Below are 27,057 nucleotides of genomic sequence, written 5' to 3'. Positions count from 1 at the left end.
CCATTCTGTAGCTACCGTAATAATTCTTTTGTACATCGCCCAGAACTTGTGTGTTTCGAAACCAAATCCTACCGTAAGACTGCAAAAAAACATCACAGCAAGTGACTCTACAATACAAAGTGTAACAACTGTCAACACATCACACTATTCAGCCTCTCTTTCTATTCCAGAACGAATCTAGATTCCTAACCGAACGTATATGTGCATTATGAGGCCAAAGAAAACAATAAAGGGTTTAAAGTGTGTAATTTGGCTGCTGCGGTAGATGAATGTGAAAGGCCCCGCCGCGGTGGTCTAGTGGCTAAGGTACTCGGCTACTGACCCACAGGTCGCGGGATCAAATCCCGGCTGCGGCGGCTGCATTTTCGATGGGGTCGGAAATGTTGCAGGCCCACGTGCTCAGATTTGAGTGCACGTTAAACAACCCCAGGTGGTCGAAATTTCCGGAGCCCTGCACTATACGACATCTCTCATAATCATATGGTTGTTTTGGGACGTTAAAGCCCACATATCATTCAATAAATCAATCAACGTGGAAAATGTCCTTTCTTGGAGTACGGGAGTACGTCTGCCTTCTCGGTGTTTCTCAGAGTTACTAATCTATAAAGTATGCACCGAAAAAAAATCATGTTGAATAACGTTAGACTAATGATATTTTCGAATTGACGAACACGCTTACGATAAATCAACCACGAAGCTTGGCCGATCATTATCCTTTCTGTACTGTGCGCTGTTTCGCCCGAATGCCCCTGAACACTCGTGCAGAGAACAAAATCTCTGTTGAAGGGCAGTAATTTTTATGGTATGGTCCTGCGGATCAGTCCAGGACTCATTGTGGCTGCTCCCACATTGGGACAGAGAGGCCAAGGGCAGTAACCTGTGTCTGCGTTTTTTTCCTTCGTGAATTCGTACACCACTTTTCCTGCCCACCACACTTTTTACTACGGGCTTTATGTCTCCGAAGAGCAGCCATATGTATCTTTGCTTACCGGAGTGCTGGCGTTGTTTCACAGTTTACAGTGTCAAGTTTTCATGTTTCAAGTTTGCTTCTTGCAAGATCCATGCTCGCGAACGCCATAGTATCATCTCGGTAACCGGATATTCTCAGTAACCGGATCTGGAAAGGTGGTCATAAACTGAGGAAAGCCGTTTTGCTTAAGATAACGACTGTTCCTTGAGAAGTGGGCATTAAAGGTACACACCACGTTCTCCTCGAACTACGGTAGCTGCCGAGACCTAACCAGTGTACGTGCGACGCGTGACACGATGCAAAACAGATGAGGAAGCGGAAATTTAAAAAATCATTCACATCATCTCCGCAAAGGGAGACCTGAGGGGTTGCGAAGCAGTAGCGTTGAACACAAGGGAGGGCGTTGCGGCGCGTTTGTATACGGGCGCATGGAGGGACAGCGTTACACAGGCTAGTCGAAGAGCTACTCTGCATCTAAAGGTTTGCCGCGTATCTGCGTGTTTTACTGCAAATGTCGTCGAAAGACGATAGGCCCATGTTTTGAGAGAAAGAGAGAGGGAATAAACAATATTCTGCACGCGGAAAATGATGACTAAAATAATCAAGCCGCTGCGTTTGCGTGAGAAATGAGTGTCATCTGGTAGTAATTTTCAGAACCGGAAGAACCTGTAGAACGCCGAACCACGAATAGGTGGCAGCACCATATCGTCCTAGCAAAGCGCAAAAAAAAAAAAAAAAAAAGATGGCTTTGATTGCTGGCCATGCGTTTCAGGAGGTTGGTATGCTCCAGGTTAAACGACGATAATGAAACGCACGTGTTCAAACACACGGAAGGGGCACAAGAGATACCTAATTTCGAAAACAATGTGAACGTTTACTTTCAATGGAGGCGAGAATGCTTGAAGCCCGTGTGCTTAGATTTAGGGGCACGTTAAAGAATCCCGGATGGTCGGAAGGCCCGAAAACCTCCACTACGGCGGCTCCGTAATCATATGGTGGTTTTGAAACGTTAAAACCCTACAGGTATTATTATTGACACTAATATTGATATGTATACATCTAGACCTTAACAAATAATTTTATGGGTTTTTTTATACCTTGGCCCGAGGCGACTCGAAGGTGAAAACCATCACTATCATTACCGTCATCGCCATCCTCTCAGTCACTGCAACGATCCCTCCCCCTCTCCTCCAAAAGCTCTTTGCCCCTAATGCGACTTTGCAAACTCTCTGCACCTGACCTAACTTTGTACTGCTGCAGTCTTTGGTCCACCTTTGACCAAACGACATTGTCATGTGGTGGCGTCATCATGTGATGTCACGTTAGTCGACGTCATAATAATGTCATAGCGAACTTATAATAACGTCATATAGCGACTTCGTCACGGGATTTTTGCCTCACTCGTCTTGGCGTCACCGACGCAGGACGCCACCGATGGTCAAGTTTCGCGTTTGATGAGGCTTTGGCGTATACAGTTCTTGCTTTAACAGTAAAACAGTCGCAGTGAAATAGACGCGCGCGTGCAGAGGTAACGGAATAAGTGCGATGATCTCCATTCTAGCAATCTGAAGACCAACGCCTGTGTTATCAGCCTTCATTTCTTAGTAGTGTAGCCCTTGAATTTAAATTGCACGTGTTAGAATATTGCTACTCTGTGTCGACAGAGAAGACGTAAGAAGTGGAGGATGGAGAGTGCTCGTTTATGGAGCGGCTAGGTGTCGACGCGACAAACATACTCCCGTTACCATCAGCCCTAAGTAAACAGATGTCTCACGAAACATTGCTTCTTTGTCGGTGCTTTCGTATAAGCAAACGCTAATGTGGTTTTTTGTGTTTTCTTTAATGTGCGATGGCTCTTACTTCACGTTTTACTATCTTCGGCAATGAGATATTGTAATGAGTACTCATATTATATTTGCATGCATTCGTGTTATGTTACTTTTACGTATGTTACAACTGAGTGCAGGTTGCACTTCGTTTCCAGACAGCCGCCGTGGTGGTTCAGTGCTTAAGGTGCTCGGCTGATGACCCGAAAAACGCGGGTTCAATCCCGGCCACGGCATTCGCGTTTCGGTGCAGGTGAAACACAAGGTGCTTGTGTGCTATGCGTTTTCATTGCACGTTAAACAACCCTAGTTGGTCTAAATCATCCGCAGTCACTCCACTACGGCGTCCCTCGTAGCTTCAGTCGCTTTGAAACATTTACTACCGCAAAGCAACCGTTTAGAGGGTCTGTCATCTAGCCGGCCTATTTAGTACAAAAACAACGCTAAAACGGCAGGATGAAGGAATGACTCAGATGTCTTCTTTGTGCGCAGTGTCGCCACTAAGCAGCGTAACCGACCGCCTTCGGGTCCCCTCTTCAAGGAGTAATGTAGTTTTGATCATCCTCATCTACGCTTAGACATGCACCAAGCAGCCCAAACGCGTACCCTACTAGCTGACTAAGCTAACGTTATAAAGTTCTGGGGCATTTGGAGCTACTATCAATAATTCGGGTTCTCGTTAAAAAGGTAGCCTGGCTAATTAAGGCTATTCCAAACACTTTCATTACAGCTCCACCGTTGCTTATGTCCGTTACAATATACAGAGCTGAGACTCGCTGAATAATCAGACGTCATTAGAGAGGCGGATAGTGACGTTTTTCTCCTTTATCCCTAAACATGGCCTCTAAATGAACCACGGGCTGAGAACGCTGGTTCAACATTGCAAGGGTGACCCATCGCGTTTACGTGACGGCTGTTAGTTGCAAGCAGCGGGCGCATATGTGCCCCGTCGATGCCCGAGAGCGTGGTCGCGGGCCAATATAGTGCGCCCCTACAGCTTCACTCTGCCAGAGGTTTCCACTGGCATTGCGGAAAGAATTTGGCAAAAGCACGACGTCAGTTGCTGGCATGTGGAACAGACGTAGAGGGAAGCAGCCGGGCAAAGATAGGCCAGCCTTCCCCACAACGACGCTCCCGCAACACCAATATTTGCTCTTGGGGCCTAGGCAAATACGATTTCGTGCCGAACATCCCGGGGTTGTTTCCACCAATATGGATTCCCCTCCAACTTCGTGTCCCGTGCCCTATCTCCTTTTCTCATCCTCCTAGTTTGCTTCAGCCGCGTGCTTCGTATGCACTGTTTCTTACACTACTTTACTTTCTGTTTTGCTCAACTCGACTTGGAACCTGCAGCACTTTCGTCATTCCGTGGTTCCCCACGCATGAGGCAGCGCAGCGGTTTCTCCCTCTCCATTCTCTTCTCTCTCTCTCTCTCTCCGTTCACTGACTCACAGATGCACGCCGTGTGTGTGTGTGTGTGTGTGTGTGTGTGTGTGTGTGTGTGTGTGTGTGTGTGTGTGTGTGTTCTGATTGATAGATATGTAGATATTTAGGCAGCTCTTCAATGTCTTATGTCACCCTTTCGCCATGGACCTAATGAACAGTTAGTAGCTGAATAAAGGCTTCTTCATCACCAAGCAATAAAGTACAGCATAGTGTATCAGTGGATACCAGGTCATTGCAGTATATATGGCAATGACCGCGCAGATGAGGCCGCTAGATCTGCACACGACGGTACCCAATACACAACCATCCCGTTTTCAAGAACCGACGCAGCTACAAGGCTTCGTTCGCTTGCACGTGATATCACAATCGTACAGTGAAACTCAACAGACTTCACAAACGTGCGCCTGCATAACTTGGATCCCGATCTGCGGCTTCGTCTTCCCTCAAGGATATCTTGAGCTGAGGAGACTCTTCTATGCCGCCTGTGGCTTTGAGTGGCCTTCATAAACGCATACTCTTATCTCATTGGAATAGCCAGCTCTTCTACATAAGCTTACTGCAGCTGCGAAGAAACCATCGCGCACCTTCTGTGTGAGTGCACCCATTTCAACGCGCAAAGACAAGACCTGACTGCAGCTATGGATAGACTGGATGATCGGCCTTTGTCGGAACATATGATTCTGGGTCATTGGCCGAGCCCATCTTCAGCCCAGAAGGCTTTGAAAGCTTTGCTGCGCTTTTTGTGGACAACTGGCCTCACAGACAGACTATAGTGTCTTATACTCTTTGATGTTGCGTTTACTCTGTGGCATTTTTTAAAATTTCTCTCTCTCTCTCTCTCTCTTTACAACATTTCTTTTTGGCATCCTTTGTTCCCCTCATCCCTTCCCCCAGCACAGGGTAGCCAGCTGGTCTAAGAACTTGCTAACCTCTCTGTCTTTCCGCTTAAGCTTTCTTCCTCCTTCTCCTCCTCCTAGAGTTTAACGTCCCAAAACAACCACATGATAATGAGAAACACCGTATAGTGAAGGGCTCCGGAAATTTTGACCACCTGAAGTTCCTCAACGTGCATCCAAATATGAGCACACTGTCCTACAGCATTTTCGCCTTCATCGAAAATGCAGCTGCCACAGCTGGGATTCGATCCCGCGAACTGCTGGTCAGCAGCTGAGTACTGTAGCCACTAGACCACCGCGGCGAGACATGTGCGCGCGCGGGTGTGTGTGTGTGTGTGTGTGTGTGTGTGTGTGTGTGTGTGTGTGTGTGTGTGTGTGTGTGTGTGTGTGTGTGTGTGTGTGTGTGTGTGTGTGTGTGTGTGTGTGTGTGTGTGTGTGTGTGTGTGTGTGTGTGTGTGTGTGTGAGTGTCTGTCGCGGATGGCGGAGGTTGGTATGGGAGCGTGGTCGCCTGTTCACAAGAGCTGGAATGATCTCACAGCTTTTTCTCAAGACTCGCCTCGGGGCATTGCTGGATTGAGAGCAATATTACACGAAGCGAGGGACGTTGTGCTCTGAGTTTCAAGTGTAGGATTTAAAACCATGCGTATGATTCCAGTTTTGACGCAGTAAGTCGTAAGCGCTGTCAAGTGGTGGCCAAGCTGCCTTTGCCGTAGACAGCTAGAGTTGCGACTCCGTCATTTGATTTAGAACGGGTCAACTGAATCATTGCGCGCGCAATCGCTTTCGTCTGTTGCCACTGCGTAGCCTTTATAGGCACGTTGTTTGAAAATAACAAAAAATAGTGCTTGTAACTAAAGAAAGCAGTTTCTGTGCACCTAACTCTAACTCTATTATTTCTCCTAGTGACGGGACCATAGTTGGGCACTGAATGGTCCTTTGACGTGAAAGTGGCAAGTAAGGTAACTGTGTAGAGATGTGCACGTAAGACGGTGGACTCAATCTGAAACGAATACCTTAAACTATTTAAGAACAAGTAGGCAAAAATACAAGGACCCGTATACGCGCACGAAATGATATATACTTTGAAGGGTGTGTTATTAATCCCCACGAGCAGAGATGCAAATTGGATGCAAGCGTGGATACAGTTATGGTTATATTCAAGCGAGTAGCTTGTATCGTTAACCAGGAGCCCGGACATTGGTGAATCAGGACCAAATTCATTCGAGCATTGGGTTTAACAGTTTACGTCACATTTTTTTTCGAATGTGCAGTTTTTTTGTTTGTTATCAGAATGATACGTTCTCACAACTGGCAGCACGCTCAAGCATAGTAAAAAAAAACAACGAAATAGAGAGAAATTTCAACCAAATTAACGAAAATTAGCTGTTGGAAAGGTGGCAGTTTACCTAAACTTCTTACGATAATCGTATTACAACACCTTGAATGCTTCGATGTCTGGTGTATTCTTTTAGTGGAACACAGAGAATCAGCGGCTTAGAATCCACTGCAAACATTAGAGCACTGCCCCTAAGATAAATTGTGGGCTCGCGAAACGCCTACCAATTCTTTCCGTGTGATTTGCTCTCTCGTGTAAACGCATTGTATCGCAAGGGGCAGTTTCGAAAGCAAGGGTTAGCAGCACGACACGATAAGGAAAAGAAATGGGGGAAGGAGGAGGGAAATGGTGGACGTGACAGTATGTCCGTCGTCGCGTTGTGTAGAATGTTCACCTTTTCGCGTTCTGTCTTTTTTTTTATTGTCTGCACCAAAACACGGTTAACTTTCGATTGCTCCAGCTGTGGCCGCAGATTTGTCAAGATTTGTATGACTTCAACAACAACAACAAAAAAAAAATGCGCCGCTTTTTTTTTTTTTTTTTTTTGCTCTGGCCTGGCAGCCCTGCGTCGTCAGTTCAAGTGGTGTTTCTCGCAATATGGCGGCAGTATCACGCATGCGGCGTTGCTACACTTGCGCAACTGCACGCGAGTGTTCCCGCTTCACTATTACTGGGAAGTGCGCTTCCATCTTAGAAGTTGGCGTCTTAGAGAAAGATAACGTGCTCTGAAAGAAGGAGCAGGGTTTCAGTGGTCGTCAACGAATAGTGGACTATTTCGACATCTTAACGGACGTGTAGTCTGCGCATTTTTGGAAGACATGGCAAGCTTATTGCTCAATGTGTGATGTTGCTGGGTTCTTGGTCTTATCGATTACAAAGTTTGTTAAGGGTTCAGCCACTATAGAGCGTTTTTTTCTTCTTTCTTGTGTGCTGCGAAAATTTCTCTGACACGACGTACGTGCATGGAAAGATCGAGAAATTTCCAGCGTTCAGAATAAAAAAGTCAATGTCATAGAATTAAACATGTGCTACCACAATTATGGCCGAATCGAGATATATTGCCATCACTCAGCGGGTCAAGAATGGCAAATATCGTCATAGCTTCTGAGCCTATATTTAACGTAGCCTTTTTTTGTGCGCGGTGAGCGTGAAAACAAATAGAGTTGTGCCGTTCTATACGTGGACTAGGCGATTTTGAGGCATAGTTTCTTCTTAGATGCGGGCTACATCTCACTGAAAAACGAATTTCCACCTATAATCAGGACTCGCCTGGAGGAACATTACGCGTGTAACTGTATATAGCAATCGACTGTCAATCGATTGTGCCAATGTAATGTAATAGAATGAATAGAATTGTAGGTGTTAATTGATAGTAATTTCGATTGTCACTATTTCCTGCGTCTCTATGCCCGCGCAAATTCAACACCACCTTTTTTTTCCGCCAGCACTCTTTCTGCTTTCAAGGAATGCAGACAAAAGAGTATAGTATGAGTCTAAGAAACAAGCAGACGAAATACATAGTGTAAGACGCTATCTGAAGCTAGGGGATTGTCTAACGGAACAATTATTTTCTAAGCTTGTTGCACTAAGCCAAGAAAAAGTTGGAACACGAAGCTCATGAAGTTTACGTTTATTTTCGGTGCACTTCTCGAAACGATTTGCCGCTTTCTTTCAGTCTGACTATACTCTGAAAAGCTTTTTTTCTTTATTTATTTTTGTCTTCCTTTATTTATTTATTTATTTTTCTCTCTTTCTTTCTTTCTCTCTTAACGTTTTTCTTTCTTTCCTTCTTTCTTTCGTATTCTATTTCTATCTCTCTTTCTTTCCACCTTTCTTTCCTTTTCTTCCTGTTTTTCCTTCCTTCCTTCTTTCTTTTTTCTTTTTTCTATTCTTTTTCTTCTTTCCTTTGAGCTTTTCGACGCTCAGACAAACCTTATGTGTGCGCTACCGATCTATATAGGTGTCTTAGGGTTGCATGTTTGTAAATAATAAGCTACATCATCATAATTTTCTGCCGCGATGGTGTAGAAATTACGGGGCTCGGCTATTGGCCCAAAAGTGTCGGTTTCGTTCCCAGCTGCTGCAAATATGTTTCGATGGAGGCGAACTGATAGACGCCCGTGTGGAGTGCGATGTGAGCGCCCCCTAAAGAATATCAGATGGTCGAAATTTTTGGAGGCTTCCACTACGGCGTCACATCTCTCATAATCATATCGTGGTTGTGGGACGTGAAACGCATACATTATTAGTTCATGCTTTCTGCGGCACATGGTCATGTTCTTTTACCAGCAAAGTTTTAATAATGCAACGTCGTCGCTTTCAACATCGCCTTGCGGTTGCCGCAGGTGAGGTTTTTGATCTACGTCATTCTTGCAGCTTCTTTCAGAAATTGGCTGAAAGCATGAGCTTTATCCGCACACTGTCATGCACACACATGACTTTAGAGGATATTCCTTTATTTTTTTTTCTAGAGCCGTTTTCATAGTAACACAAATGCCATGTCTGATGAACAGTCAACCCAGTAGCTCACTATCAACAGCGAAACGCAGCTTGCGAGGGCTGGCGATGCTGATATATACACAATTCTTACGCCCGCTACGCAAGTTTGGCACAGAGAGCGTGCCATTCGCTCAGCCTGCGCGTTTATGCGGCGTCCTCTCTTCTGCGTTTTCGCTGGGCATTCATTTTAGTGTATTTGCGCTTACCAGCAAGCGAAGTGGGGCCCACGACAGTGGCGTAGGCGGCAGCAGTACAAGCAGAGCGCGCGGAAAGAGCCGCTCCTTGCCGCTTACGGGTCATCAGATTCGCCAGACCCGAGGCGCTTCTTTAATCGCTCGCTTACGCGATGTTCATTGCACGTTGATGTAACGGCGCAGCGCGCGCAGAAGCGTGTGGCACGTTCGCTGCCTTCTCGCATTACGCCGCTGCCAGTGCGCAGCTGAAAAGAAGGGGGATGTAGAGGAGGGTGGGAGGACGAGAGTCGCCTGCACTCGTCTATAGCCGCACCAGCAACGCTACAGTTTCTCCGCGGTGTTACACCCCCCCTTTGGCGACCCCCGACCAAACAAATTAAACTCTCCTGATCCGAGCAATATAGGGAAAACGGGAAGCGCGGAGTAGGGATGAAAGGGCGCATAAAGGGCAGGAGAGGACGCCAACTGCGCATCGCCCAACTTCTAATGGAAGTGCGGTGTGTGGCGAGAGTGGCAGAAATAAAAAAGGGGGGCACTTGGCGCTATCCGGTCATTTGGTTGGCAGAGGCCACTCGTCGCTTCTCTGGTCCGAAACGCAAGCGCGTGCGAGACTGAGTGGTGGGTCGGTGCCGTTTAAGTTGATGACGAGGCCGAGGCGTCTTCACCCGTCGCAGTTTTGTGCCGGAGATTGCGGGTCGTCTCCCGAGCGTGCTCTTCCTCCGCGCGCGCGTTACACGCATTGTAGCCTCTCTCTGTCTCCCTTTGGTGTCCACTGTTTCATGAGCGAGTGTTATGCCTTCTCGGTGTGTCGGCGACGCCTCGGTGCGTCCTCGTTTTTCTCTAGCTGAGCGTAATGCGTCTAAACGAGACGCCACTTTTCCCCTCTCTTCTTCCCCGCGATTTCGGTGCCACGAGAGATGTACACTTGCGGAAGCATTTTAAACCGGGTAATGGAACCCTTTCTTACTAGTATTTTTACAGAGTTTTGTGAAAGCGAACTTCTCATTCGGCTTTCGATCGTCATCGAGCCCTGATTCTCAAGTGTTTTTTTTTTTTCTCTTTCTCTCTCAAAAGTAGCTTCCTTTCACCATCGGCAAACTGATACCAGTTTCTATCCGACTGCTGGAGATAAAATGCACTTGAAACTGGGTAGCCTCGTCTGAATTAACACAAAATCGGGTTCCCTAATAATGGCCGCCGTCGTGATTTTCTTGGAAGTTGTGAAATGCTTCGACAAAAGTGACGTAAGAATGCACTTTTCGTTATCTTCGCAACTTTTCCCATGGCAGTTCGAAAATTCGATTGAGTGTTAAGAAGAAACATATATCAGGTTACCGAAAGCCGCTTCTAGTTCCATACTTAACAGGAAGGGAAGAACAGCCCTAAACAAAGTACGTTGCTTGCTATGTTGCATGCTTTCTTTTTTTGTTTAAAGTCGTTTTAGCTCGACAAGAAAACATTGACCGCTAGCGCAACAGCTGAAGGTCAGGTCTTTCTTATTTTATTTGACCCCGAAGAATTTCCCCTCCAAAGCTATTCAAAATTGAAATAATTTTCTGCACACTACTTCTCAGATCAGGTTACCTTGACTGCTTGCATTACAGCTCAGTGCAGTTCTTCCTTAATGGTATTTTCTATTGTGTATCGGGGTCCCTATTACTGCAAATGTGTTGCTGCTAGTCACACAGTGGTTCTCTAGAAGCAGTCCTATTCTGAACGAAGTGCTTTGTAATCCTCATAATGGTGTTTCGCTTTTGCTATTTTTGTGTATGAGTCTTTCTAGACGCGTAAAGTGCTTTTGACCCCGAAAACTAGCAATATGAGCCCCCGTTAGGAGCCATTGCCTCACGATAGGTGCAGTGCACCGTTCTGCCTTGGGCAATTGCATCGTGACGACACTGTAAGCACGGGTCCCCCCTTCGAAAAAGGTGAAAAAGTTCCTGCTAGTGGATTGCTAGTGGATTTGAGAATCTGCGTCGGGTGCTAGTTCTGGATACCACTCTGACATCGTTCTATAGCTTCTGCGCTCTATTGTAGGCTACGAGAAATAGAGCGCAGTCTGCGGTGTGTTTACTCAATCAACACGCATTGTTTGAGGCAACTTGCTTTGAACGTGTATTGCTTGATGGGTGTTTGGCGGCGATCCACTCTAATGAAAATTACATTTTGCGATTATTGCTTCGATTAACCACCAATACGAGATGTACGTGCCAGATTGGCCTTGGTAGTTGTCTCTATGGAAGGGTAATCTACGACGGCGCAGACTGACGCTGCTGTCACGACTTCAACCTCAATCACACGCGTTCCAATGTGACACACAGTGGTCCGAATCCTATTGCGCACCTGTGCCATTTTCGCAATTTATGCAGCACGGTAACTGTACCATCCTAACGTGCTTTTTTTTTTAAGCTGAACGCACGTACTGTCGTTCATGCTTTCGACATGCTTGTCGACAGCTCATTTGGCACGCCCTGCATCTTCAATATCATATAGTTCCCGCATCTTTGTCTGTCAGGTTGCTGCAGTCATAAGGCGAAAGCGTGAGATGCCTCACCAAGCACGAAAGTTGATCAGTGTCCCGCGTTGGGTGGCGTCAGCGCGAGTGGCACGAAAAACCATCACGTGCTGACGTCATTGTATGAGGCAGTCACATGACATCAAGCCATGCTGACCTGTATATGTAACGCATCGTAATTACGTAACACATGGCCCTAAATTCTGGCGCCATTACGGCATCTTCGCGAAGTCGCAGCTCCTCCTCGTCCGTCGTTCTTTCTCCGTCCCGTGTCCAGCGCTGTTTGTTCCCGCCGCAATAATGGGCCAACCAGCTTAGGTGATTTGCTAGACCTCCCGTGATGTGACGTTACATGAAGTGATCGCGTGACATGGTAGCCGTGTCAACAATAGGCCGTTCACGGAAGCAGTGCAAAACAAGGTGTCTCCGATCTCGTACGTGATTGATATGTGGGGTTTAACATCCCAAAACCACCATATTATTATGAGAGACGCCGTAGTGGAGGGCTCCGGAAATTTCGACCCCCTGGGGTTCTTTAACGTGCACCCAAATCTGAGCACAAGGGCCTACGACATTTCCACCTCCATCGAAAATGCAGCCGCCGCAGCCGGGATTTGAGCCCGTGACCTGCGGGTCAGCAGCCGAGTACCTTAGCCACTAGACCACCGCGGCGGGGCCTTGTACGTGATGAAAAACCACGGTATAAAGACGGAAAGCATTTGCGAAGTGGCGGGGCAGAAAGAAAACGTTGACTGAGAATAACGATACGATAGCTTTTGCCATCCAGTTGTCTTAAGTAATGCTCAAGGGACCCTAACAGTTCTTTTCGTTAAGCTTGTCTCGCGGCTGCTCCTTTTTGTGCAAAATTTTCAGAATTCCTTTTATTCTTCAACACTCCATCAATGGTACCTGAGTTGATCGCAATCACAAGGCGTTGGATGCACATGTTGATGTGATTGTAAGCAAATTTATCTGCCTCTCTTTTTCCCTCTACCTACCTATTTGTCTGTTCGTACATAGGTAGAGTATGTAAGAAAGGGAACAGCTCCAAAAAAAGCATTCGCAGTTTCTCTCTGTGTTCTGAGATGACCTTGAAGGAAAGGCTCGCCGAAAGGTGGCTCGCGGAGTTCAGTGCGGCTGCAATTGGCCTCAAACGGCTGAACGGGACATTATCCGCCTCACCGAAGAGAAAACAAAATGCCTTGCTTGTTTCGCGTTGACGATGAGACTGCCATTTCAAATATGCAGCCGTCTTATTGCTCGTCAAACCCACGGGAGAAGGCAATTTCGCATAACGACCCTAATGACCGTGCTAAAATTACCATAATGGCGACCGCCAGTAGTTTCCAAGCGGCCATCGCACGGCCGCGAGTTTCATCCCAAGTGCAATTGGGGCAAGAAGGAACGACTCACGCGACTGCTGTCGGATGAGAAAATCTCGATTTGTCTTATTTCTGTATTTTGTTCCTCTAAGTTGATACATCAGTATCGGATTGTTCTTTTTTTTCTGTTTCTGACTCATTTAGGGTAAGCTACTGAAATCGGAATTCATGGCAGTGTAGTGGTGCCCAGTTTTATTATACTTGATCTGCGTCGTATGCATTGTTCTGCAGAAGAAAAGATTACGAAGCTTCTCCCGTTGTGCATTCTGCGATGTGCAAATCATAACACTGCTGCCCTTGCGTAGATGCTTTGGTAATTTACTGAACGATTGACACATTGTTTCCTCTTGAACGTTCCTGATGCATAATATAGCCAATCTTTCTAAGCCTTGGTAAGCCTCCTTTATTTTCAACTTCTGTGCTTTATCTTTAATAACTGAACCCTATGGATCAAAAGCAGGCGTACGTCTAATCGCGGGGCAGAAAATTTCACTGACATTATTTTGACAAATCAAATTCTAAGTAGCACCAACAATTTTTCCAAACCCTTCATGACGTCCATGAAAAATCAGCTATCACAGTGGCGACTTCAAGGATAATGCTTCTTCTAGCACAATCCCAGGACAATCAAGAACAGGGAAAACTGTAGTGATATTTTGTTCTTACTTTGGTTTTCCCACTAACTTGTTAGCCTCACACCCACGTGCTCACATTCTATTTTTTCCTGTGCAGTCTCAACAACTTCAGGCACGATTTATTCTTCGTAAATCCAAGTTCATTCACAGCATAACCGCCCTTAGTCGCATTCTTTTTGTCTTAAATTTTTTAAGGAGTCGGAAATTTCGGATCCGAGTTTATAGAAACCCTTTTTTTTTATTTTTAAGCTTTCAGGAACAGTCGGGTGTATAGGTGACACTCTCAAACCAAGAGTTTTTCACATCATTCCGCAGTCATTCTGATTGCCATCCTGCTGTCACCAAGCTCAAGGATGCATCGATAAATAGAGGATTACCTCATTAGCTGGACCTTTTAGCAGCTTTCGATCGTTTTTTCTCTTTCCCCTCTCTCCCTCTCTGTCGTTTATCTTGCTTCGTAATCGTAGTCTCATGGTACATAAGATTGCTTCTGTCACAGGCTTAAATATATAGAATGACTTATGGAGGGAAATACTGAGAAAAAGGGGGAGTAAATTGCTACTCCCAAATCGCAAACGTGCGCATTGTACTTCGGCAAAAAATATATCAAAATTATAACGTAATAATAACTGAGCCTTGAATCGGAGTTGATCTAGCAAAGAGGGTTTGCCATAGCTGTAGTAATAGCAGCGACAGCACAAAGATCCGCACACTGCCGCACGCTGCCGTTTGCACTTTTCCGGCGAGGTTTTGTTTACTGCGCCGTTACAAACTTTTTCAGAACGATGTAGTCCCGTCGGGCGCTGCCCAACTGTGGTGCGCTAGTAAACACGACAAAAGAATGAGAGCGATGCTTGAGAGAAAAAAATGAAGGAGACATACTCCACGGCTTGAGGTAAGGTGAATTAGAGGCAAACTGCAGCAGCGAATGTAAATTAGGGGGCGTAAAAGTGGCAGAGCAGAAGTGGCGGCAGTTTTCGGGGAGTCGTTAGAGTTGAGGCAGCACGGGCAGAGCAGAAGGCGGACAAGGCGCCTGGGTGCCTTAATGACCTAACTGTAATTGTGACTCGGATGGCCTTCACACTTAGGCCTTCTTATTTTCTCGATGTTTTTCGGGTTTCAATGGCCGAGAAGCAAAAGCCGTCCTTCTTTGCGGCCCGCTCCTTACGACTGAAACAACACAAGCCCCGTTGTCTCAGCACATTACTCAACGTTGTCCGCGACACACGCTGCTGAAACGGTTGCGCACATTCGCGCGCGACTCGGCTCCCTACGGCCGCGTTAGCTTGACGGCGAAACGGAGCCAATGTAGCGGTTACAGAAATCAAGGGAGAAAACGTCGTTTTCGTTTACGGTGGGCGGAGTGGCGTGCACTCCTCATATAGCACGTTCCCGTGGGACCGGCAATCTGGTCCTTTAGCTGTTGGTTGCCCAATGGTGCTCCATTCTATTTGCGACGCCTCCTCTTAAGCGCTAACACACAGCAGTTTTCCTTGGTGCCGAAACAGAGCTACAAGATTAGCGAAAGCGATGCAGAAGTCAGCTGGCCGTATATGAGTGCCTCTTTAGTGCAGAAAGCTGCGCTGAACCATTTGGGACGCTTGGAAAAAGCTTGAGATAGGGCTTTGTATTTGTTATTGTCTTTCTCTCAATCGTGCTACGCTTTTTGATGAGCTGGTCGGAAGCTGTTTATAAGCACGTTCACAATCAGTTTCATGATTTCAATTATATGTACGCCTAAATACATCCTATACGATACCTAATGAATCCCTAGAGGTAAGTAAATAAGTAAACATACCCCGTAGTACTTTACATACATACATACATACATACATACATACATACATACATACATACATACATACATACATACATACATACATACATACATACATACATACATACATACATACATACATACATACATACATACATACATACATACATACATACATAAAATGACAAGGGTTCATTGCACACTTAGGACGCTTGATGGCGAAAGCGTGTAGGGTTTTTTATAGACGATGCTTTTTTTTCGAGCGAATGCCATAAAGACAAAGTGAGCGTTTGGCTCACTGTTGTCGAGACACGGTATTTTGTTATGCTGTTAAATGCGAAGCATTCCTTAACGAACTTCGGCGCCTTTGAGCGTATCTATCTATCTATCTATCTATCTATCTATCTATCTATCTATCTATCTATCTATCTATCTATCTATCTATCTATCTATATCTATCTATCTATCTATCTATCTATCTATCTATCTATCTATCTATCTATCTATCTATCTATCTATCTATCTATCTGTCTGTCTGTCTGTCTGTCTGTCTGTCTGTCTGTCTGTCTGTCTGTCTGTCCGTCCGTCTGTCTGTCTGTCTGTCTGTCTGTCTGTCTGTCTATCTATCTATCTATCTATCTATCTATCTATCTATCTATCTATCTATCTATCTATCTATCTATCTATCTATCTATCTATCTATCTATCTATCTATCTATCTATCTATCTATCTATCTATCTATCTATCTATCTATCTATCTATCTATCTATCTATCTATCTATCTATCTATCTATCTATTTGTATATCTGTCTGTCTATCTATCTGTCTATCTATCTAGCCGCATACGACTTTTAGCTCTCCTGGCCGTTTCAATATTGATATCGATAGCAAACTTGGTATGGCACAACATTACTGTATGAAGAACATATTTCACTAGTGATAACATGAAAATGATGACATGTATGTCATGAATGTCATGATTTACGTTTCATTGTTCTGCGGCTGTCGCGGTGGTTCCTTTCACATGTCATGTTGCAAAACTGGTATGGTATGGCATGATTGCGTGGCGAAAACAAGCGACAGACCCTAACAGAAAGAAATGCTTCGCATTTAATAATAATTTATTTATTGCTTTATTGACATCAAGCTCGAACAAAATATAAGCCACGGCCGGACTCGACTCCTTCTCCGGCGCTCCCCTTAAGGAGCGTGCGGAAGGAGTGCCGAGTCCGGCCGTGTATAAGCATATGAAAATCTGAATGAAGAACCACAGGCAATCTTCTTCTTAAGCATCAACCTAGCGTGGCATGCTGGGCATTACAAATTGGCAATCGTTCGCGCGAAGACAGTGGTTCTCGCGTCTGTTGTCCACGCGTGTATACGCGCGGACAACGCATTTGTTTCAGCATGCTCCGCAAACTGCGTGATACAAAGACGCGCTCGATGACTCCTAATCAAATAAGAGGAACTCACGGTACCTCCGCGTTTCGTGCTTTTTTCCGCCTCACAACATTTCCGCCTCGATCGGAAACGCAGCCGCCGCAGCCGGGATTCGAACCCGCGACCTGTGGGCCAGCAGCCGATTACCTTAGCCACTAGACCACCGCGGCGGGGCATTACTATGAAACCGCTTATCTCATCTGGAAGGCGTGCAACGCAAAACGATCCGCTGTGTATTTAATACAATCGTATACTGATTCACCAACATAACTTTCGATGAAAGCCGAATTACTAATCATAGAAAACAGAGCAATGATGGCGAGAATAAAGACCCAATTTTAATGTTTGAATGGCGAAATTAAGGTTGACGCCACTAAGTTAATCTCATTAAACACCCACAAAGGCCTCTATGACGCAGACCCTAGCAAACATTAGCTGAATACTCAACCAACAAGAACAGTGCCTTGGATTTTCTTGGCTTAATTTTCTCTGGAAATTAGATAATAGAATGAATTAGGTAAAACGATAACTAATTTCAAGTACATAAACTATTGTGTAACACCATTGTAAAAGGTGCTGATGACCACGCAGATGCAGAAGCCATTCTGTTCGTCGTGTTTTTTCTCCTAGAAATTATACTTTACTGTGCAGTGTTATTATCCCAACAGTAAGTCAGCATTTTTTTTTTCGTAAACGCGAATGCAAGAGTGTATCGTAATATTGTGCTTATGTAGTTAATTGCATCGGCTGCGACTAATGAGTTTTTTTTTTTTTTGCTTACATGTACGTATTTGAAGATGCCGATAGTTGTGCGAAGTACTCAAATTTTTCTCTTTTGTTTAAGCTGTTGCGCTTTTCTGGACCGTTTTTTTTTTCTGAATATTCTTTTTCTAGTAACGTTCATAAAAGTAATGTTTTAATAATTCACATACTGTACCTAAATGTATTGGCCGCGACTGAAGGAGTCTCTTTTTTTTCTTTCTTTCCTATTTTATATGAACGTATCTGGAAAGGCGCATTATCGTGCGATATACTTACATTTTTTACTGATCATGATCCTGTGGCTTTCTGTGGACGCTGTTGTATAGTTATTGCAACAGTTTTAATGTAGTCTTGTTCTAAATAGTTTTGAGTGTATTATCCAAATTTTATTTTGTTCTCTTTTATTAGGCGACACTCTAAAATGTGTTCCTCCTGCAATGATCTCGAATGGGGCAGACAGTACTGTTGAATAAAAAAAAATATGCACACTAAACGACTCGCAGTATTCTAATGCGCTAATGGATTCGTATAGCTTCAGCGTCCCGAAGCAGCTGAAAGCTCTCGGTCTGGGAAAAATGTGCGTCCATATTCGAAGCGATTCTTATTCGTTAACATGGCAAATTTGTTCTATGTGTAATGTTCGCGAACAGTCATGACATGCACGACTTCATCCCGCACGGCTCTCACAGCCACCGAATTACGCCGAACAAGGTCTAATTCAGCACGTGTCGGAAAGAACGGTGCTCGAGGTGCTTACCATCGGCACAACAGCTACCGCTCGCTGTTCTCACTATTCTTCACAGCGTAGCGCATCGCTAACGACACACTGTTTCGTCCAGCCAGCTAAAGCGATTTCTCCGTTTTTTTTTTTTTCATGCATGACTGAGGAGACCGGAACGAAGGCACACAACTATCCGCTGTATTTTCTAGGCACAACCATTTGGACGGGACGTAATGGTGCTGGTTTGGTGGCGGCTTCCGACGGAAAAGCCCCATATCGGGTTCTACCGTTGCTTCTCTGTCAGTGTTCACGAGGTGGAAAGTCGCACCTTAAGCTCTCGCATCGTTGGTTCGTTCGTCCTGTCTCGCGTTAATGGAAGCATGCGTTTCGGTCATTGTGCAGTACATTTGCCGAACAGCCGCCGTCGTTTAACCAGGACAGCCGTGGCTTAATAGCGTTCCTCAGGAGCCTCGGGGGCACAACTCCCACTTTTTAACACAATGTCGAAAGCGTACGTTTTGCGTCATCTTTGCGGAGCCTCATTTGCTCGTGCTTTTCAAACTTTCTTATTCGTTACGTTGTATGGCTAAATTTTGAGCTTTTTTCATTTTTTGCATTTTTGCGCCGTCTTGCCGGTCCATAACCAGATTGCCGAGCCGTTACATTAGTGCATGCGTCCACCTCCGCGTATAGCCAAACTTACTTGCACGTTGTATTATTTTTGCGTTGGCTCTTTTTTTTTCATCGAACAGGATTGTATACTTACCACAAAGACTGGCCCCATGAACTTCTATAGAAAGTTTGTTGCCGCCAGTTTCATGAATACAACCAGCGCAAAAACACCGAGATGCATGTCGAGTAACAAAAGTAGACTGACATACCACGTATATTTGAGATGAATGTCGGCAGACGCAGTTTATTATGGTCAAATCCAAATATATTGAGCGTTTCGATGGAGGCGAAATCGCTGTAGGCTCGTGTGCTCAGATTTGGGTCCGCGTTAAAGAACCCCAGATGGTCTAAATTTCTGGAGCCCTCCACTATATGGCGTCTCTCATAATCATATGGTGGTTTCGGGACGTTAAACCCCCGATATCAATCAGATCAACTATATCTAACGCGGGTAAATTGAACTATTTCTGAATGCGGCTATGCCTAACATCAATGTATGGGAAATTGTTCGGCTTCTTAGAACAAAAACAGCCCTAACACTACATATCGAACCCCAGGAAGCCGGAGCCCGCCAAGGTAGTGCAGTGGTTGCGGCTCTCGGCATGCTGACCCGAAGGCTGAGGATTCGATCCCCGTTGCGGTAATCGCAACTCCGTGGAGGCGAAATGGTGGCTGCATTTTGATTGATGTGATGAAGGCCTGCGTAATGTGCGTTAAACAACGCCACATGGTAAATGTTTCCGAAGCCCGACCACTACGACGCCTCTCATGATCAGACCGCGGTTTTGGCATAACGTGAAAGGCAGTGGGAAACGCCCGAGAAGGTTGGCTCTGTCACTTAAGGAGTGGCCGCTTCCTAACGAAAGCGGACTTTCTCGCGTGCACTTGGGAGAGCAGGTGGTGTCATTAGAAGGGCCCCGTGTTCAACTATACATGTTGCCAACACATGCTTCCTGCCGTGATTCCTGGTTGTCGCACCGGTTGGCCCGTTGTGCGTGGTTGCCGATCGCTTCTTTTTTATCCTCCGCTCCCTTTGTTAGTGAGATGGAAGAAGCTGCACTTCTCCGCAAAGCTGGAGAGAACCTACAAAGACAAACGTACAGAAAAAAAAAGAAGTCTTCTGTGTCGCCGCTGCGTACAGTAACCATGCATTGCAAGAAGCATGCTGAGTAAAGTATTACAATAGGATGGAAAGGTGAGCTAGTTGGTAATTCATCATGGTTCAGCGAACGGGGAGCGCGGGGGTAAACACAGACACAAAGCCAAGAGGGGGCACTCGTGCTGTGTGCCTCCTCTTTGTGTCTGTGTTCATCTCCGCGCTCCCAGTTTGCTGAACCATCATGAGTAAAGTATTAGTTTAATGTTGCGATCAACACGCACTATCGAGGCTCCCGGCGCCCGAGAAGTTGGCACAGCTGCGTAGGAAAATGTGTGAGAAACGCTTTTTAAAGACGATACCATACTGTTTCGCGCAGAACTGACTTCGCTGAATATATTACTTTCCTCACGTCCAACACTAAACGGCGCAAAAAAAAAGAAAGACGATGACGACGACGACGACGACAACAACAACAACAACAACAACAACAACAACAACCACAACAACAACAACAACAACAACAACAACAACAGCAGCAGCAGCAGCAAAAACAACAACAACATTAACAACAACAACAACAACAACATGGTCTTTGTGGATTGCCGTGAAGCCACCTTCTATGCATTATTGTAAAATATTGCAGTGAAGCTTACGTGTCCTCTAAAATTGACTGCGAAAATACCGCGAATTCTTTAGAAGTGTTGTACTAACCACAAGATATATCGAACTCACTGCTGTTCTTTTTTTCTGTATATGCGGACATGACTGTGTGCAAAAATGAAGTAGCGTGCATGCCAGCACAAGCAGAGCGGGACACTCTTTTCATTTCAACGTTAGGGCCAGACATTGTCTTTCTTCTTGTTCTGCGCTTCACTCTGCTTGTACGTGCGCTTTTGGGCGTCCCATTTTCGTGCCGCATATTTTCCCCAAATTTCTCGGTTTATTTAGTCGTTCATGATTGCATAATTATCTTTTCTTTGCTTTCGCAGAGACCCCGTGGGCTAAGCCGCCGCGGACACTGCGGCTGGACGGCGCCGAGCCAGCGCGCATCCTCAAATCGGCGCCACCGCAGCAGCAGCAACTGGGCTACGTCGGTTCGCCGGACTACTGGCCGTTCGCGGGACACACGGCGCCGTCTTTCGACCCCGCAACGCCGCGTAACGTCACCACGCAGCTGGGACAGACCGTGTACCTCAGCTGCATGGTCAACAACCTGGGCGACAAGACGGTGAGTCTTCATGCGACAGCTTTAAAGCCAGCCAACACGTACGCGTTGCAGCGTGGCAGCGCGCGGCTTTTGCCGCAGCGCCGTGCCTTACTCCATATATGGAGAGACCGGGTGAGTGGCTACGACAAACTGCCAGCCCTCTTTCTCCTTACGAAGATTGCGTGGCACTGACCACGCGCTGACATGCACTTACGTGACGTGAACTATCCATGCGCTGACGTGAACTTACGTTACGTGAACTAACCACGCGCTGACTCGCTGCAACGCGTACGCGCGGTCGGGCGTTTAGGTGCGTCATCAAACATGCAAATGCATCAGTAGCCTGACACCTCCGTTGGTGGTGTCGACGCTACTGATGCAAAAATTAATCACGTCATGACGTCTAGATGTGAAGTGGTCACGATGTCGCGGATTGACAAATTTTTTGACGTTGTTGTGACATTATTGTGATGAGATTACGGCGTCACTGGGACGTCATCGCGTGACATTGTCTCTTGGTCAAATGTGGACTGATCATGGAGGCTATGTAAAACCAGGTGTGGTGCAGAAACCACGCAATACTCTTGATCTTGGAGGCAGGGCGAAACCACGCCAGGTTCAGAAATATTTCAAGCATGCATGGGGGCGAGGATCGTTGCATGGACTGATAAAAAATAGAAAGTGGTGGCTTCGAACTTCTAGTTGTCATAGGAGAATGCGTAAGAGACCCTGTGAGTATTTTCTTTACCGCATCAAATTAGAATGCATTGCATAGGAATTTCACTTAGGCGTACTTACTCTCGTGGTTGGCATCGTCATGGCCAGTTGCACGCAATTTCTAACGAGCATCCACGAATGCAGTCGTACGTATGCGCCGCTGCTATTTGTTTAGATGATCGATGGTGGCTGCGCACTTGGAAGCACGAGGACAAACCCTTGCAAGGGCACACACAAGGACGCCGCTGTGCAAACATATTGACTTATTCCTCGGAAATGCATATATATGTAATATGAAATGCATGTGCTGAACGGATAAACTCCATTCTGTACACATCAGTCAACTTCATGGAGGATGGCGAGTTTTTGTTGCAGTAGATGTGCTAGCACTAGGAAATAGTACATGTTTGTTTCGCACCCATAATGTGATTTGTTTCTGTTTTATGGCGGGGGGGGGGGTAAAAATTTGGTAGCTTTTGTGGCTTAGGAAGGAAGAAAACAAAAGGGTGAAGGTAGGTCGGTTAACCAGACGCATGTCGGACTGCTACCCTATGCTGGGGGAATGAGAAAGGGTTTGACACACAGAAAGAGAGAGAGAGGAAAAGATATTAGTGATCTATAAATGCACTGACGCCTATGTCGCAGTCTGTGCGCACAACTTTCATGTTGTGCTTGTGTTGCCGGGCTGATTGTTGTGTTTCCTTTTTTTTTCAAAATTTGGGCCAGCAACATAATATTTGGCTCTGAGTTGACATTGTAAATTCGGCAAAACTATTGGAAGTTTCTTCTGTATTTTGTTTTTGAAAACTCAGACAGAGAACTGTTTCTTTTTATGCAGGTAACGTGGATCAGGCGCAAAGACCTGCACGTGCTGACGGTGGGCCTGGACACGTATGTCCAGGACCCGCGTTTTCAGGCCATCCACCTAGAACGCTCTAACGACTGGGCTCTGCAGATACGCTACGCTCAGCTAAATGACCAGGGACTCTACGAGTGCCAGGTGAGATGATGTACCTTTATGGATTACGTAACGCGTAAAAGCGTACGTAACAAAAAGAAAACGGAGGTCTTCCTCTCTACGTTTGCCGTATTGGGTAAAGGTCCTATAGAATGTTTTATTCTACAAAACTGTCACTTGCTCAGCCTAATGAACTATCGCAGCAGATGACCGACGTGATAGTATTTTGTGTAAGTGATTGTTAAAGGAGAGAAAAGAAGAGAAAAGTGAGCCAGTGATTGCCTGCATCATGGTGCGAATCTTAAACAGTGACTCACGAGGGTTGGGGGTAAGGGGGACTAAAAGGGATAGGCAGGAATAAAATGGATAGGAATAAAGATAGGGGCAGGGACAGAGAGACCCACAAACAGAAATGGGATAAGATGGGAAAGATGGACACAGTCGCAGGAGTCCGAGGATGGGGCACCACTCAGCGAGAGTTCTTGTCGGCGTCAGGAGATGGCGTAGGACCAACCCAGACGACCAGAGCTGCGCTGTCTTGGGAGATCGCGGGGGCACAGCCGCTCGGCACGAAATCCAGCGAGCGAGAGACGTGAAAGTCGCATGTGCTTCTAGTCACTGCAGTGCACGCATTCGCGTGTCTCTTGTGTGACAAGTGGTGTCTGGACCAATGATCGCGCTCAGAGAAAACAGACTTTTGTGTTTACTAACACCTCCGTTTAGGGACGGTATGGTAAGTGTTTGTTTGCGTAGGAGCTAGCTGCGCCGACACTGGTGTTTGCCTTCTAAATTGCTTTTGTAACTTTTGCACGACTGGATATGCTTACTTGAATGTTTTGTAGCATTACATCCTGCATGACAATGTAACAGCTAGTGCCCTGATGGGCATGTAGTTCAGGCTACCAATGGTGTACTGCGCTTTTCTTGACCTTTCATCAATACTCCTCGAAACACATATCATCAGTTTCTTAAAACAAGCTTCACTGCAAGCATATGCTTTCGTTTTTGCTGAGTGATTAACTCTACTGCTCAGATCTGTGTCAATAAGCAGTACCGTAAATAGCAGACGGTACTGTTAATAAACAGTACCGTATACTCAGTACTGTCTAATATCAACAATAATGACTCTCTAATGACATAAGGGTGCACATTTAGATAACGTGTTGAATTTTGAATATAGGCATGGGGGACAAAAATGAATAAGCACTTCAGAATATGCATACAATTCACATTATCCTATACATACGTAGGCGTAGTGAAGTTATTGATGAAGATTTCAAGCAGTTACATCATTGCTGCAGATACTCTACCTTTTATTGAGGCAGCGATATTAAGGAGGTCCAGAATTTTTCTCATACGCACAAGACCTTTCAATAATTAATGGGGTAAGCAATCTTGCTTTAAGTATAATTTTCGCAGCTTGTCAAAACAAACCCCAGGCAAGTATATATGCTTGGATAAGAAGCGATCATATACCGCGGCTATGTTTATGCATAGCAAAAAACTACCAATACTAGCTGTTCTAGTCAGATGGAATTTATCACGGAAGATATGTTTACCTAATCACATTGTTCTGCTTACCCTTCACGCTGCGTGCTTTGATGTAAGCTAGGCACTGTAGAATGCACTTGTACTCTCCTTGCGACAACTTGATGTACACCTGCACTGCCACGAGCTCGTAAGTCAAGACACCTGTCCCATCTTCGCTGCCCTGCCCACATGGGTGCTATACCTGCTTCAGTCACTTGCATATTTGGAAGGCATGTGGGTATGAACACTGACTTTCACTTTGTTGTTGTCGTTGTTGTTGTCGTCGTTGTGGTTGTTGTCGTCGTCGTTGTGGTTGTTGTCGTCGCCGTTGTTGTTGTTGTACTTGTCGTTGTTGTTAATTAAAGGACGATGACCTTGACTACTCACGGCCTACCTTCGTTTGCATACACAAAGTTTGCTCCAGCATGGACAGTGTAAAATGATTTACGTGGGATAAGATCGGTTGATTGAGCAGTTCATAAAAGGTAAAAGTAAGAAAGTGTGTGTGTGGCTCCATGGCACAGCTCGGCAGTGAACGAGTCAGAAACGATTATATTAACACGTTTATCGAGGGCCACGATTGAGGTTGCCCTCACAACTTTTCGCTGCATCAACGTACGCAGGTGAGCTCGGATCCGAAGATGAGCCTGTTCGTGCGCCTGCGAGTGCTTGTGGCTCGCGCCGAGATCGTGGGAGCCAGCTCGGGTCAGCTGTTCCTGAAGACGGGTTCCACCATCAACTTGACGTGCGAGATCAGCCAGAGTCCCGAGCCGCCCGTGTTCGTGTTCTGGTACCACAACGATCGCATGATCAACTACGACGAGGCGGCCAAGAGCCACATCCTGGTGCGTAAGGCCGGCCGGAACGCCGCCGTGTCACGCCTGCTGGTGCACGACGCAGTGCCCTCGGACTCCGGCAACTACACCTGCGGGCCGTCGAACGCAGACGCGACGAGCGTCGCCGTATTCGTGCTCAATGGTAATCACCCCATTGCTCGTCGGAGACGGTTGCATAGTTTGACATTCAAGCGGGTAGCGCACAGCTACTATCTTGTACTTATGAGGCAGGCGACTGCTCCGCGAAGGCATCATCAATACGCACTGGGCTGCCTAGTGTATTAACAAGAATGGAGGTGGAGCAGAATGCTTCCAGACTTGCAGACGTATTAACCTATGTAAAATTAAACTTAGTCCTGTCTTCTCACGTGTTATATTTACATGGCGTTTTTTTGTTTTGAAATACTGAACATGTCAACTGTTGAAATGCAGCTATATTAGGTTTCGTTTTAAAACTTTTTCACGAGTACATAAAAGCGCTGCGTATGCGAAAGTCAGGAGCTACAGACCGACCGCGTGCAAGCAACGCAAATAATTTTGTTGTATATTGGTAAAAAGCAGACCGCCGAGCAATTAACAGCTCTGTGTACTGTAACTAGCTTCAAGGAAACCTGCTTGGGACCTCAAGAGCCACGCCGTACTCTTTTATTCTTCTTTTAGGTGAGAAGCCTGCCGCCATTCAACACGACTCCACGCCCCCTTCCACAGCCCGACCGTCGGTGTGCGTCTCGGATGTGGTGGTGCTGCTAGCGGTATTGGTGGCCTTGAGGACTGTGCGCGCCCACAGGTGATGAAAGTGGACGTCGCCTCCTCCCGCACGTCGACACGCCACACAGATCACCCAACGACGACACTCCTGCACCTTCGCCGCGCGGAACGATGCTAGCCAGCCGTGAACCGTCACGACCGCGCGCCTCTCATTGTATAACACGACATGACCACGGTTTCTTTCGTCGCCGACGCCCATACGGCAAGTATGCTCGTGATTGTGCATCCACCGTGCTTGTAAAGAAAAAGGACTGCGCACTGCTTAATCGCTCCCCGTGTGTGTGATGTGCGCGTGCATTCGGCCGTGTACCGCTGTTGGAGTGCGACCGTCAGTCTTTCTTCACCCTGTTTGCTTACGCTCTGTCCTCGATGCCAAGGTACTTGTAACCGACGGATGACGTGGTAGCACGATCGCAGTGCCACCCCGTGAGGTGCAAGGGACGAAAACCCGGTGACTGCAGAGAAAACGCTGACGGAGAGATGTGACAGGGCCTCTCGGACGATCCCAGTCTGTCCTGCAACGTTAAGAGACATGAACCTCCACACACGCACCCCCCCACACACACAGTCCCTTTTCCGACATTACCTTTATCTTCAACAAAACGCTCCCATGGCTTCCTTTTCTGCCACTTAAGCACTTGTTACTCAGCGACACACCGCATTTAAAGGTTGCGGGAACAACAACAACAAAAAAACACACCAGTTCAACACAAATGTCTGATTTTCAAAACTGGAAGGAGGTGAGCGCAGAATGTCCCGTGGTTACGCTTTTTTGTGTGTATGTGTGTGGGTGAAGTTTATGCGGCCCTTGCCCTGCTCGCTGACGCAGAAAGACCTGAGTCCGTAAAGTGCGGAGTATGCAGCACAAT

At 46.2% G+C, this 27,057-nt stretch overlaps 1 protein-coding gene across 1 annotated transcript in view; it reads left to right on the top strand.

The window, feature by feature from the left end:
* The window catches only part of LOC142817248 (cell adhesion molecule DSCAM-like), a 172,428-nt gene extending 146,074 nt beyond the window's left edge, over nucleotides 1–26,354 (top strand). Inside the window, exons 4-7 of the mRNA XM_075894316.1 lie at nucleotides 21,162–21,400; nucleotides 22,935–23,096; nucleotides 25,208–25,562; nucleotides 26,081–26,354. Coding sequence (XP_075750431.1) covers nucleotides 21,162–21,400; nucleotides 22,935–23,096; nucleotides 25,208–25,562; nucleotides 26,081–26,211 — 887 coding nt within the window. The 3' untranslated portion in view covers nucleotides 26,212–26,354. The remainder of the gene's footprint in view (nucleotides 1–21,161; nucleotides 21,401–22,934; nucleotides 23,097–25,207; nucleotides 25,563–26,080) is intronic.
* The last annotated feature ends 703 nt before the right edge of the window (nucleotides 26,355–27,057 follow it).

This window comes from Rhipicephalus microplus, chromosome 1 (assembly GCF_043290135.1).
Source record: "Rhipicephalus microplus isolate Deutch F79 chromosome 1, USDA_Rmic, whole genome shotgun sequence".
NCBI classification, from domain to species: domain Eukaryota; kingdom Metazoa; phylum Arthropoda; class Arachnida; order Ixodida; family Ixodidae; genus Rhipicephalus; species Rhipicephalus microplus.
This window is presented reverse-complemented; position numbering and strand designations above follow the sequence as displayed.